General features: G+C 43.0%; 1 protein-coding gene across 3 annotated transcripts in view; it reads right to left on the bottom strand.

Moving 5' to 3' along the window:
* Positions 1-2,930, bottom strand: part of LOC144290416 (adhesion G protein-coupled receptor E2) — a 38,508-nt gene extending 35,578 nt beyond the window's left edge. For 2 of the 3 annotated variants that reach the window (XR_013358087.1, XM_077859624.1), the window contains exons 1-3: positions 2,818-2,922; positions 1,209-1,262; positions 779-898 (exon numbers count right to left, since the gene is read on the bottom strand). Coding sequence is in view for 2 of the 3 variants with exons in the window: in XM_077859624.1 (XP_077715750.1) it covers positions 779-898; positions 1,209-1,262; positions 2,818-2,887 (244 nt within the window). In the remaining variant the exon portion in view is untranslated. Of the gene's footprint in view, positions 1-778; positions 899-1,208; positions 1,263-2,817 lie in introns of all 3 variants that reach the window. The other variant, XM_077859625.1, reaches the window with a different exon arrangement.
* Positions 2,931-13,654: the final 10,724 nt, after the last annotated feature.

Here is a 13,654-nt window from a genome sequence, read left to right on the forward strand (position 1 = left end):
AGAAAATCACCCATAAATACACTACACAGACTACTGGGAAATTTTAAGAGTATTTTTTTCTTTTCTAACACTAGGAATACTTTCCTTTGTTATAAGAAAATATCCATCTAACACAATTTTAATTAATGAAATTGGTGTAAAAACACTATAATTTCCTTTTTCCTTATTTTCAGTGTAAAATTCACATAACACAAAATTAACCACCTTAATTATTTTTAAGTAATATAATCTCCTTTTGTAACCCTGTCTGGGTGAAGAATAAAATCTGTTTTCAAACCAGACCTAGGTTCTTCCTCCTAGAATTGAGTGACAAATCACTCAATCTCTTTGAATCCAAATTTGATCATTTAAAAAACCATGTAGCTCTGCTTGCTTCATGGGATTGCTGTGACAAGTCAGGTGGAAAAACATAATGGTAAGAGGCCTGGTGTTCCTGGTGAGCTCACATCAGGATGAGAGCCTGAGCTTCCAGGTCCTAGGTGTTTCTTTCCTTCTGTTGCTTCGACTACTCTCTCCTTTCCTTGTGCTATGAGAATTATCACAGTAATAACAGCAGTGACTATGATAATAACTTGTATTTGACACTCTGCTCTGTAGTAATCTCTTTCTGTTCTTCACACACATAAATTTTAAATCTCACTCCATTCGTGGAGGGTAGGTACAAAGATTATCTCCAATTTACAGACCAGCAACATGAGGCATAGAGTAGAACACCTTCCCCCCAATACCTCCCGTCACCATCTCCATGCCCCTCCACCACCCAAGTCACAAGTTGTACCATCACAACTCTCCAAGGGGCTGCTGAAGATCTCCCCAGACAAAGAACTGAATCCTGGAGAGCAGCGACAAGTGGTGGCATTGACACATGTGGATTTCGGAGGGCACCAGCGAGCACAGCCTGTGGGGGCAAAGGGTGTGGGGTCAGAGACCACAGTCAGAAAGCTCAAGAAATGGAGGAAGCCTGCTGCCAGCTGGGTGTCCAGGAGCAGAAGAGGGGAAGTGGAGGAAGGAGAGAGGGATAGCTGCCATTGGAAGAGGAAAAAGACAGAAAGCTCTGGACATCTGGGGAGGTAGAGCAGTTTCTCCAGGGGACCAGAGCCTTACCTCAAGAATATGCCCCCACTTCCCCTCTTATTGGTGGCAGGACCAAGGCCCCAGCATGCACTCCCCAGCTTATGTCATCAGGGGGGCTGGCTGGGCAGACTCACCACTAGTTTTCTGGGCTGCAGCTCCCAATGGCAACAGCAGCAGCATCAAGAGTCCTGGGGCAAAAACAAAAACAAAAACAAAAAACAGAGATGTGACAAAGAGAAGAGATGGAGCTCCAGTTTCAACCCTTATCCTCATGGCCATTGCATCATGGGTGGTGGCTCTGAAGCTGCAGTCCATGGCTCTCCCAAAGCTCTTGTCATTTACGAAGATTGTAAAAGCAGTCCTCTTCTCTCCCTCCCCCTGGACTCCTCAAGGAGTCAGTCACTAACGGACACTGTCCTCTGGAGCCTCGGTGCTACAGGAAAGGGGACAAATTATGTGCAGACAGCTGATGTGTGGGACATACCTTAGAAATACCAGCCTCTCCCAATGGAGGGAGCCCAGGAATCATGAGAAGGGGAGCTAATGACAGGGGAGGGGTAGAGAACTATTGCACTGACAGGTCAAGACACCATCTCTTGGTTAAGTGGACTCTCCAGGTGGAGCACCCATGGCTTCTATGGTTCCTTCCTAGTGAGCTCCTAGCCCTCCTACAGCACACTGAGGACACAGCCTTTCCCTTTCTCTCCCAGGCTGGTCCTGAGCAATGGGTCACCAGATAGGCCTCGTGGTATGAAAACTGTTGCAGGTGGGAAGAAATCTACCCCACAGGCAATCATCACCTGGCCACCTGTTAGAGTCTGTCTTTCCATTCATGGGAGGCATGATGTTGCTGTGAAGGTGGGTTTTTTAAATAAGAGTAACACTGAAGTCAGTAGACTCTGAGTCAAGTGGATTACACTCCATCATGTGGGTGGGCCTCACCCAATCAGTTACAGACCTTAGGAGGAAAAAAGACTGACCTCCTCCAAAGAAGAGAGAATTCTGCTTCCAGACTGACTTCAGACTCAAGATCCAACATTAGTGTCCCTGAAAACATGCCTGGGTTTCCAGCCTGTCCTACAGATTTTGGACTTTCCAACTTTATCTCATAAACCAATTTCTTAAACTAACACATTCTCTCTCTACACGCACACATATACATATATATCTACACACAAATTTACACCTCTATACATATGCGTACATATACACATATACATACACAAAAACTTGGTTCTGTTTCTTCGGAGAACCTGGTCTAATACAGGCCGTACAATGAGAAAGCTCTGATAAGTACCCAAGCATGCCTAGAAAAAATTTTCACCCACTTTCTCTTGTAAAAACTTAATATAACTGACTTAATATCTTTCTTAAAGTTTTTTTTTATTTTTTATTTATAATAGTCACACAGAGAGAGAGAGAGGCAGAGACATAGGCAGAGGGAGAAGCAGGCTCCATGCACCAGGAGCCCGATGTGGGATTCGATCCCGGGTCTCCAGGATCGCGCCCTGGGCCAAAGGCAGGCGCCAAACCCCTGCGCCACCCAGGGATCCCTTAAAGTTTTAATATAACTGACTTAATACCTTTCTTAAAATTCCTCCCTGTTCTCCCTTAAAGAGGTAGTGAGAAAACCAGAAATAGAGCAAAAACCAGAAATAAAGCAAAGAACAGAAAAAGTATTAAACTAAATAGAGTTCCCGGGTAGCTTTAGTTGCCTATCATGATTGCAGATAATCTGCCTACCTGGCAGCAACCTTGGATGCCCATGTCTCATAGTGCAGACACCAGTGAGCCCAGCCACAGAGGATGCCATCTGGTCTTGGTCCGTGTGTGCTAAAAACACTTCCTGTTTTAAGTCTGACTTAAAACATACTTCATCATTGGTTGAATATAGATGAGCTGACTTAGTAAACTGCTGGTCTGGATGCTTCTTTCCCCAAGAGGAACATCTCTGACACTCACACACATCCCTTTTTAAGTATTTTCTTAATATTACTAGTATTCCTACCAAAGCCTCTTGGTTAGTTTTACTATCTTTGTGAAATAGGAAGACCTCTCAAACACGGAGACTCAATCCCCTGGTGTCTTGGCCCCTATGAGGTCTGTGGTTCAGAGTGAACAGATTGTTTTCATCTATTTATTATCTATTCACAGACATCTTTATGTTTAAGTCTCTATTTGGAAATAAATGTAAGTTGACAGGAAGTTTCAAAAACAATAAACAGAAATCTTTCACCTGACTTCCTGCAAAAGATAATATTTTATGTGTTTATGTATTTTTTTGAAGGGTAAAACTTTTTTAATTTAAAAAAAAATATTTAAATTCCAGCTAGTTAACATACAATATAATATTAGTTTGAGGAGTAAAATATAGTGATTCAGCGCTTACGTACAATTCACAAGTGCACTCCTTCATCCCCAACACCTATTTCACTCTCCTTCCAGCCACGCACTCATCTTTCTTCTGGTAACACTCAGTTTGTTCTCTATAGTTAAGACTCTGGGGATCCCTGGGTGGCGCAGCGGTTTAGCGCCTGCCTTTGGCCCAGGGCGCGATCCTGGAGACCCGGGATCGAATCCCACGTCGGGCTCCCGGTGCATGGAGCCTGCTTCTCCCTCTGCCTGTGTCTCTGCCTCTCTCTCTCTCTCTCTCTCTCTCTTTCTGTGACTATCATAAATAAATAAAAAAAAATTAAAAAAAAAAGACTCTGTTCCTTAGTTTGTTCCCTGCCCCTTACCCTCCTTGCTCATTTGTTTTGTTTCTTTTTTTTAATAATAAATTTATTTTTTATTGGTGTTCAATTTGCCAACATACAGAATAACACCCAGTGCTCATCCCGTCAAGTGCCCCCCTCAGTGCCCGTCACCCATTCACCCCCACCCCCCGCCCTCCTCCCCTTCCACCTCCCCTAGTTTGGTTCCCAGAGTTAGGAGTCTTTATGTTCTGTCTCCCTTTCTGATATTTCCTACCCATTTCTTCTCCCTTCCCTTCTATTCCCTTTCACTATTATTTATATTCCCCAAATGATTTGTTTTGTTTCTTAAGTTCCACTTATCAGTGAAATCATGTGGTATTTGTCTTTCTCAGACTGACTTATTTTGCTTAGCATAAGACTTCCTAGCTCCATCCATGTCACTGCAAATGGCAAGATTTCATTCTTTTTGATGGCTAATATTCCATTGTATGTATATTCCACATCTTCTTTACTAATTCACTTGGATACTTGGGCTATTTTCATAATTTGGCTATTGTAGATAATGCTGCTACAAATATCAGGGTTCACATACCCCTTTGAATTAGTATTTTTGTATTCTTTTGGTAAATGGTCCTGCAATTGCTGGATTGTACAGTAGTTCTATTTTTAACTTTTTGAGGAACCTCTATACTGCCTCCCAGAGTGGCGGCACCACTTTGTATTCCCACCAACAGTTAACAAGATAGCAAATAACAAATGTTGGAGAGGATGTGGAGAAAGGGGAACCCTCTTGCACCGTTGATGGTAATGTGAACTGGTGCAGCCACTCTGGAAAACAGTGTGGAGATTCCTCAAAGAGTTAAAAATAGAGCTACCCTATGACCTAGCAATTGCACTACTGGGGATTTACCCCAAATATACAGATGCAGTGAAAAACTGGGACACCTGCTCCCCAATGTTTATAGCAGCAATGTCCACAATAGCCTGTCCATCGAAAGATGAATGGATAAATAAGATGTGGTCTATCTGTACAATGGAATATTACTCAGCCACTAAAAATGATGAATACCCACCATTTCCTTCAATGTGGATGGAACTGGAGGGTATTATGCTGAGTGAAGTAAGTCAATTGGAAAAGGACAATCATCATATGGTTTCACTCATACAGGGAATATAAAAAAATAGTGAAAAGGATTATAAGGGAAAGGAGGGGAACTGAGTGGGAAAAATTAGAGAGAGAGACAAACCATGAGAGACTCCTAACTCTGGGAAATGAACAAAGGTTAGTGGAAGGGGAGGCGGGTCGGGGGATGGGGTGACAGGGTGATGGACACTGAGGGGAGCACTTGACAGGATGAGCACTGGGTGTTATACTATATGTTGGCAAATCAAACTTCAATAAAAATATATATATCAAAAAATACAAAATAAAAAATGGATAGAAGCAATGTCCACAATAGCCAAACTGTGGAAGGAGCCTCGGTGTCCATCGAAAGATGAATGGATAAAGAAGATGTGGTATACATAGGTATACAATGGAATATTACTCAGCCATTAGAAACGACAAATACCCACCATTTGCTTCAACTTGGATGGAACTGGAGGGTATTATGCTGAGCGAAATAAGTCAGTCGGAGAAGGACAAACATTATATGGTCTCATTCATTTGGGGAATATAAATAATAGTGAAAGGGAATAGAAGGGAAGGGAGAAGAAATGTGTGGGAAATATCAGAAAGGGAGACAGAACATAAAGACTCCTAACTCTGGGAAACGAACTGGGGGTGGTGAAAGGGGAGGAGGGCGGGGGGTGGGGGTGACTGGGTGACAGGCACTGAGGGGGGTACTTGATGGGATGAGCACTGGGTGTTATTCTGTATGTTGGCAAATTGAACACCAATAAAAAATAAATGTATTATTAAAAAATAAAAGTAATAATTAATAAATAAATAAAAACAAAGAAAACATAGATGGCCAATAGACACATGAAAAGATGCTCAATGTCACCAATAATCAAGGAAATACAAATCAAAACTACAATAAGATATCACTTCAGGGATCCCTGGGTGGCGCAGCAGTTTGGTGCCTGCCTTTGGCCCAGGGCGCGATCCTGGAGATCCAGGATCGAATCCCACATTGGGCTCCCGGTGCATGGAGTCTGCGTCTCCCTCTGCCTGTGTCTCTGCCTCTCTCTCTCTCTCTCTCTCTCTGTGTGACTATCATAAATAAATAAAAATTTTTAAAAAAAGATATCACTTCACACCAGTCAGAATGGCTAAAATCAACAACACAAGAAATAACAGGCATTGGCAAAGATACAGCAAAAGTGTGTTTATCTATTTTTTAAAAGATTTTATTTATTTCTTCCTGATAGACACAGAGAGAGGCAGAGACAGAGGCAAAGGGAGAAACAGGCTCTGTGAAGAGAGTCTGATGCGGTACTCGATCCCAGGACTGCAGGATCACACCCTCACCCAAAGGCAGACTCAACCACTGAGCCACCAGCCATGCCTACTTTTTCCTTTCCTTAGCATTACCAGCAACTGTACAGTCAAACCATTTGGTGGTGCTTCAGATTTCCTATTGATGAGGGAGCAAAGAATATAAGAACGGCCCCCACAAGGAAGCTTCCTGACTAGCTTATGAAAGGGTTCCTACAACTCTGTGAGATGAGCATCAATCTACCACTCATTCAACAAGAAAACATGCCTGATATCCCAAAACCAGGAATGAGCAAGACCAAGAAACACATTCTGGGTTCTTTTTTAAAAAAAAAAAAACATTTTTTAAATTTTTATTTATTTATAATAGTCACAGAGAGAGAGAGAGAGGCAGAGACATAGGCAGAGGGAGAAGCAGGCTCCATGCACCGAGAGCCCGATGTGGGATTCGATCCCTGGTCTCCAGGATCGCGCCCTAGGCCAAAGGCAGGTGCTAAACCGCTGCACCACCCAGGGATCCCCACATTCTGGGTTCTTTACTGGCAAAGCCTATGCTCTTTCTACTAAGTCGCTCCTTATTTTTTTAATTTTTTATAAAATTTAACTTAGTTAAAATATATGATATCATTAGTTTCAGAGGTAGAATTCAGTGATTCATCAGTTGCTTACTACACTGAGTGTTCATCACATCACATGCCCTCCTTATAGCCCATCACCCAGGTACCCCATCGCCCCACCCACCTCTCCTCCAGGAACTTTCATTTTTTTTCTCTAGAATTGAGAGTCTCATGATTTCCTACACTCTCCGTTTTCCTCTTATTTTATTTTTCTTTCCCTTGCTCTATGTTCATCTGTTTTATTTCTTAAATTTCACATATGACTGAAATCATATAATCACTCTCTTGTGTAACCAGAGAGGGTGCAGAGACAATGACTTGGATGGAGAGCCTCACTGGATGCCTGGCAACACATAGGAGAGGCATTCGAGGAGGGAGCATCTCCTAAATCTACAAATACAGCCTCAGACTGACTCAGATGCCTGGTAGTAAATTTTCCCCCAATGCTAGGCACCACACTGTCTGCACTCCTCGGGAGACTGCTGGGTGTTAGCAACTTTCAGAGGCCACAGCTTTGACTCTGTGTTGATGAAAGGAAGCAGCCCACACAGAATCCTGAAGCCTGCTGGTATTTCCAGTATGAATTCACAGACTCAGCAAGCATGCCAAGGACTTATTTTCTGCCCAAGGCAGTGCTGGGTTTAAAAGCAGTCACACCAAACAAGCTCCAGCATGATCTTCGCTTTCAGGAAACTTACAGAAACGAGGAAGGTGATGTCTTAAGTGATCAGTTCCAAAAAGACATGTGATTTAGGAAAGAACCTGGTTTCTGGCTTCCGCCTTGGATGTAGAAACCTGCCAGGCACTGCCACCAAAGCAACAAGAAAAGGCTGAATAATCAACAAAAACATAATTTCCTTGAACCCATCAGAGAGCTGAGGTCACAGGCAAACCACTAGCCAGAAATCTAGAAGAGAAATGGACAAGAGCACTGGCTCACCTGTAGCATGGGATGAATACAGTGCCACCAGACAAGAGGGGGAGATTTCTGCTAGAAGTTTTAACAGATTGCTAAAGGCAAGGGTGGGCTGGTGTGAGGATGGAGAATTTGGGAGCATTGGACACAAGGACTTCTCACCCACCTCTCTTCTGGGACCATCATCAGGCAGTCAGGAGGAAGGTTGGGGATAGGGACAGAGATTGGGGAAGCTCTCCTCCTCAACCAGATCCACAAGTTCATGGTCTGTCTCCCAAGTTACCACCACATTTTGCCAATGGTTCCTATACCATGTAACCACATAGGCTTTTTCTAATGCCTGGCACCGGGTCTCTCACCATGTTTCCAGCTGAAATTTCTTCACCTCTCTACAGCTGCTTTCTTGCTGCCAAATTCCAAAGTCAACTCCACATTTTAAGTTTTTCTTACAGCAGCATCCTATTTCTGATACTAACTTCTGTGTCCATTACATTATGTGCTCATAATTCTGTGAAATTCAATCTAGGCTGAAGTCAGCTGGGCAGTTCTGCTGATAGTCTCACCTAGAGTCACTCATGCAACCGCTGTCACCTGGAGGCTTGCAAGGGGCCATCTGGTCCTAGATGGCCTCACTTATATGCCTGCTGATTAGTGCCAACCATCAGCAAGGCCCTCTTCATGTGGTCTCTCATCCTAGAGGAGAGGTTGGCTGAGGCTTCTTCACATTTTGCTCTTAAGACTAACCATAATTTGGAGTGACTGGGTGGCTTAGTCAGTTAAGTGCCTGGCTCTTGATTTCAGCTCAGATCATGATCTCAGGGTTGTGAGAGGAAGCCCTGGGTTAGGCTACACAGTCAATGGAGATACTGCTTAAGGTTCTCTCCCTCTCCCCCTCCCATAAGAGTGCTTTCTCTCTCCCTCCTGCTCCCTCTCTATACATATAAAAATCTTTAAAAAAAATAAAAAGACTCTAACCATAACTTAAAGAGGGAAAACCTCAGTGTGGGTTTTTCAAGCCTGCCATGTTTGATAATGTTCCATTAGCCAAAGTCCCACAATCCAGCTCATCTTCATGAAGTAGAGAAATATAACCTCTTGATGGGAGGAGCAGCAAAGTCCCTGAGGGATAGGAGGAATTATTGCAGCAATCATCCACTACATTCACACACACACACACACACACACACACAAATGCAAACTAAAACACAAGAAACCACTTACACATCCACTAACATAGCTAAAATTAAACTAGCAGGAGGAGTTAAGATGGTGGAAGAGTAGGGGACCCTAATTTTGTCTGGTCCCTGGAATTCAGCTAGATAGCTATCAAATCATTCTGAACACCTACAAAATCAACCAGAGAACTGAGAAAAGAATTACTGTAATTCTTCAAATAGAAAAGCAACCACCTTTTTTCAGGGTAGAAGGTGTGGAGATGTGAATCCAAGGTGATATCAGAAGATAAACCGCAGGGGTAGGGGGGCTTCTGTAAGCTGGGTACCAGAAAGTGTCAAAAGCAGCAGAGCACAAAATCAGAACTTTTAGAAGTCTGCTCCAGTGGGGGACGTCCCTGCCTGATGCTCAGGTGGTGAGGCAGAGCAGTCTCAAGTGTGACAGCATGGTCTCACAATCCCTAGGATCACAAAAAAAGAAAGAAAGAAAGAAAAAAATGGGCATGCCTGAGTGCAGCAAAGTTCCCAGGCATTGTATCAGGGAAGCCAGCAGCAAACAGTGAACCCATTCTGGCTTTCTGCTAGGTGTTGCCATAAACCTCAAACCCAGGCATCAGGCGACCAAACTCCAAGCAGAGGCCCAGCAAGAGGCAGAACTGGGGTGAGGCATCTCCTCCCTCCCCAGGGAAAAGCAGCACAGATGTGTGCTGCAGTAATCTGTAAAGTATGGAGATGCAAAATAGGGTCACATGCCTGAGATAAAAACACTCAGAAATAGGCTGGGTGAACACTGAGTGCGGGCAATGACCAGGAAGACAATGGTGATTGACTGCTTTTCTTTTTTTTCTTTTCATTTGTTTTTATTGAAGTAAGCTTTGCCAACATATAGTATAACACCCAGTGCTCATTCCATCAAGTGCCCTCCTCAGTGCTCATCACCCAGTTACCCAACCTCCCGCCCACCTTCCCTTCCACAACCCTTTGTTCATTTCCCAGAGTTAGGAGTCTCTCATGGTTGGTCTCCCTAATTTTTCCCACTCAGTTCCCCTCCTTTCCCTAATAATCCCTTTCACTATTTCTTATAGCTCCCTTATGAGTAAAACCATATGATTGGGATGCCTGTCTTTGGCCCAGAGCATGATCCTGGAGTAACGGGATTGAGTCCTGCATCGGGCTCCTTGCATGGAGCCTGCTTCTCCCTCTGCCTGTGTCTCTGTCTTCTTCTGTGTCTCTCATGAATAAGTAAATAAAATCTCAAAAAAAAAAAAGAAACCACAATGAGATACCACCTAACACCAGTGAGAATGGGGAACATTAACAAGGCAGGAAACCACAAATGCTGGACAGGATGCGGAGAAAAGGGAACCCTCTTACACTGTTGGTGGGAATGTGAACTGGTGCAGCCACTCTGGAAAATTGTGTGGAGGTTCCTCAAAGAGTTAAAAATAGACCTGCCCTACAATCCAGCAATTGCACTGCTGGGGATTTACCCCAAAGATACAGATGCAATGAAACGCCGGGACACCTGCACCCCGATGTTTCTAGCAGCAATGTCCACGATAGCCAAACTGTAGCAGGAGCCTCGGTGTCCACCGAAAGATGAATGGATAAAGAAGATGTGGTTTATGTATACAATGGAATATTACTCAGCCATTAGAAATGACAAATACCCACCATTCGCTTCAACGTGGATGGAACTGGAGGGTATTATGCTGAAAGGGATAAATAGTGAAAGGGAATAGAAGGGAAGGGAGAAAAAATGTGTGGGAAATATCAGAAAGGGAGACAGAACATAAAGACTCCTCACTCTGGGAAACGAACTAGGGGTGGTGGAAGGGGAGGAGGGCGGGGGGTGGGGGTGAATGGGTGACGGGCACTGAGGGTGGCACTTGACAGGATGAGCACTGGTGCTATTCTGTACGTTGGCAAATTGAACACCAATAAAAAATAAATTTATTATTAAAAAAAAAGAAACAGGGATCCCTGGGTGGCGCAGCGGTTTGGCGCCTGCCTTTGGCCCAGGGCGCGATCCTGGAGACCCAGGATCGAATCCCACGTCAGGCTCCCGGTGCATGGAGCCTGCTTCTCCCTCTGCCTGTGTCTCTGCCTCTCTCTCTCTCACTGTGTGCCTATCATAAAAAATAAAAATAAAAATAAAAATAAATAAAAAAATAATAATAAAAAAAAAGAAACCGTATGATGATTGTTCTTCTCCAATTGATTTAATCTATTCAGCCTAATACCCTACAGTTCCATCCATGTCAAAGCAAATGGTGGGTATTCGTTCTTTCTGATGGTTGAGTGATATTCCATTGTGTATATATATACCACATCTTCTTTATCCATTCATCTGTTGAAAGACATCGTGGCTCCTTCCACAGTTTGGCTATTGTGGACATTGCTGCTAGAAACATCAGGGTGTGGGTGTCCTGGCATATCACTACATCGGTATCTTTGGGGTAAATACTCAGCAGTGCAATTGCTGAGTCATAATGTAGCTCTATTTTTAAGCTTTTGAAGAACCTCCACACAGTTTTCCAGAGTGGCTGCACCAGTTCACATTCCCACCAACAGCGCAAGCGTGTTCCCTTTTCTCCACACCCTCTCCAACATTTGTTGTTTCCTGTCTTATTAATTTTCCCCATTCTCACTGGTGTGAGGTGATATCTCATTGTGGTTTTGATGTGTATTTCCCTTTGGCAAGTGATGTGGAGCATTTTTTCATTTGCTTGTTGGCCATGTCTATGTCTTCCTCTGTGAGATTTCTCTTCATGTCTTTTGCCCATTTCATGACTGGATTGTTTGTTTCTTTGGTGTTGAGTTTAATAAGTTCTTTATAGATCTTGAATCCTAGCTCTTTATCTGATACGTCATTTTAAACATCTTCTCTCATTCTGTAGGTTGTCTTTTAGTTTTGTTGACTGTTTCCCTTGCTGTGCAGAAGCTTTTTATTTTAAGCCCCAATAGTTCATTTTTGCTTTTGTTTCCCTTGCCTTCATAGATGTATCTTGCAAGAAGTTGCTGTGGCCAAGGTCAAGGAGGTAGTTGCCTGTGTTCTCCTCTAGGATTTTGACAGATTCTTGTCTCACATTTAGATCTTTCATCCATTTTGACTTTATCTTTATGTATGGTGTAAGGGAATGGTCTAGTTTCATTATTCTGCATGTGGATGTCCAATTTTCTCAACACCATTTATTGAAGAGACTGTTCTTTTTCCATGGGATATTCTTTTTTTTTTTTTGAACAGCCATTTATTTCTAGATTGAGAGATTACAGGAAATTAATGTTTTCCTCCATGGGATATTATTTTTGTTTGTTTTGTTTTGTTTTCTTTTTGTTTTCATTTTTTTATTGGAGTTTAATTTGCCAACATATACCATAACCCCCAGTGCTCATCCCGTCAAGTGCCCCCCTCAGTGCCCATCACCCAGTCACCCCCACCCACCCCCACCTCCCCTTCCACCACCCCTAGTTCATTCCCAGAGTTAGGAGTCTCTCATGTTCTGTCTCCCTTTCTGATATTTCCCACTCATTTTTCTCCTTTCCCCTTTATTCCCTTTCACTATTTTTTATATTCCCCAAATGAATGAGACCATATAATATTTGTCCTTCTCCAATTGACTTATTTCACTCAGAAAAATATCCTCCAGTTCCATCCACGTTGAAGCAAATGGTGGGTATTTGTCATTTCTAATGGCTGAGTAATATTCCATTCTATACATAAACCACATCTTCATCCATTCATCTTTCTTTTTTAATAATAAATTTATTTTTAATTGGTGTTCAATTTGCCAACATACAGAATAACACCCAGTGCTCATCCCGTCAAGTGCCCCCCTCAGTGCCCGTCACCCATTCACCCCCACCCCCCGCCCTCCTCCCCTTCCACCTCCCCTAGTTTGGTTCCCAGAGTTAGGAGTCTTTATGTTCTGTCTCCCTTTCTGATATTTCCTACCCATTTCTTCTCCCTTCCCTTCTATTCCCTTTCACTATTATTTATATTCCCCAAATGAATGAGACCATATAATGTTTGTCCTTCTCATAGGGTAGTTCTATTTTTAACTCTTTGAGGAACCTCCAAACAGTTTTCCAGAGTGGTTGCACCAGTTGACATTCCCACCAGGAGTGCAAGAGGGTTGCCCTTTCTCCACATGCTCCTCAACATTTGTGGCCACCTGTCTTGTTCATTTTCACCATTCTCATTGGTGTGAGGAGGTATCTCAAGGTGGTTTTTCTTAATATAAATTTCTTTTTTATTGGTGTTCAGTTTGCCAACATATAGAATAACATCCACTGCTCATCCCGTCAAGTGCCCCCCTCAGTGCTCACCACCCAGTACCCCACGCCACCCCCGCCCACCTCCCCTTCCACCACCCCTAGTTCGGTTCCCAGAGTTAGGAGTCTCTCGTGTTCCGTCTCCCTTTCTGATATTTCCTACCCATTTCTTCTCCCTTCCCATATATTCCCTTTCACTATTATTTATATTCCACAATGAATGAGAACATATAATGTTTGTCCTTATCCAATTGACTCATTTCACTCAGCATAATACCCTCCAGTTCCATCCACGATGAAGCAAAGGTGGGTATTTGTCCTTCCTAATGGCTGAGTAATATTCCGTTTAATACATAGACCACATCTTCTTTATCCTTTTATTATTTTTATTTTTTTATAATAAATTTATTTTTTATTGGTGTTCAATATGCCAACATACAGAATAACACCAGTGCTCATCCCGT

The sequence above is a fragment of the Canis aureus genome, chromosome 19 (genome assembly GCF_053574225.1).
Source record: "Canis aureus isolate CA01 chromosome 19, VMU_Caureus_v.1.0, whole genome shotgun sequence".
In the NCBI taxonomy this organism is placed as follows: Eukaryota; Metazoa; Chordata; class Mammalia; order Carnivora; family Canidae; genus Canis; species Canis aureus.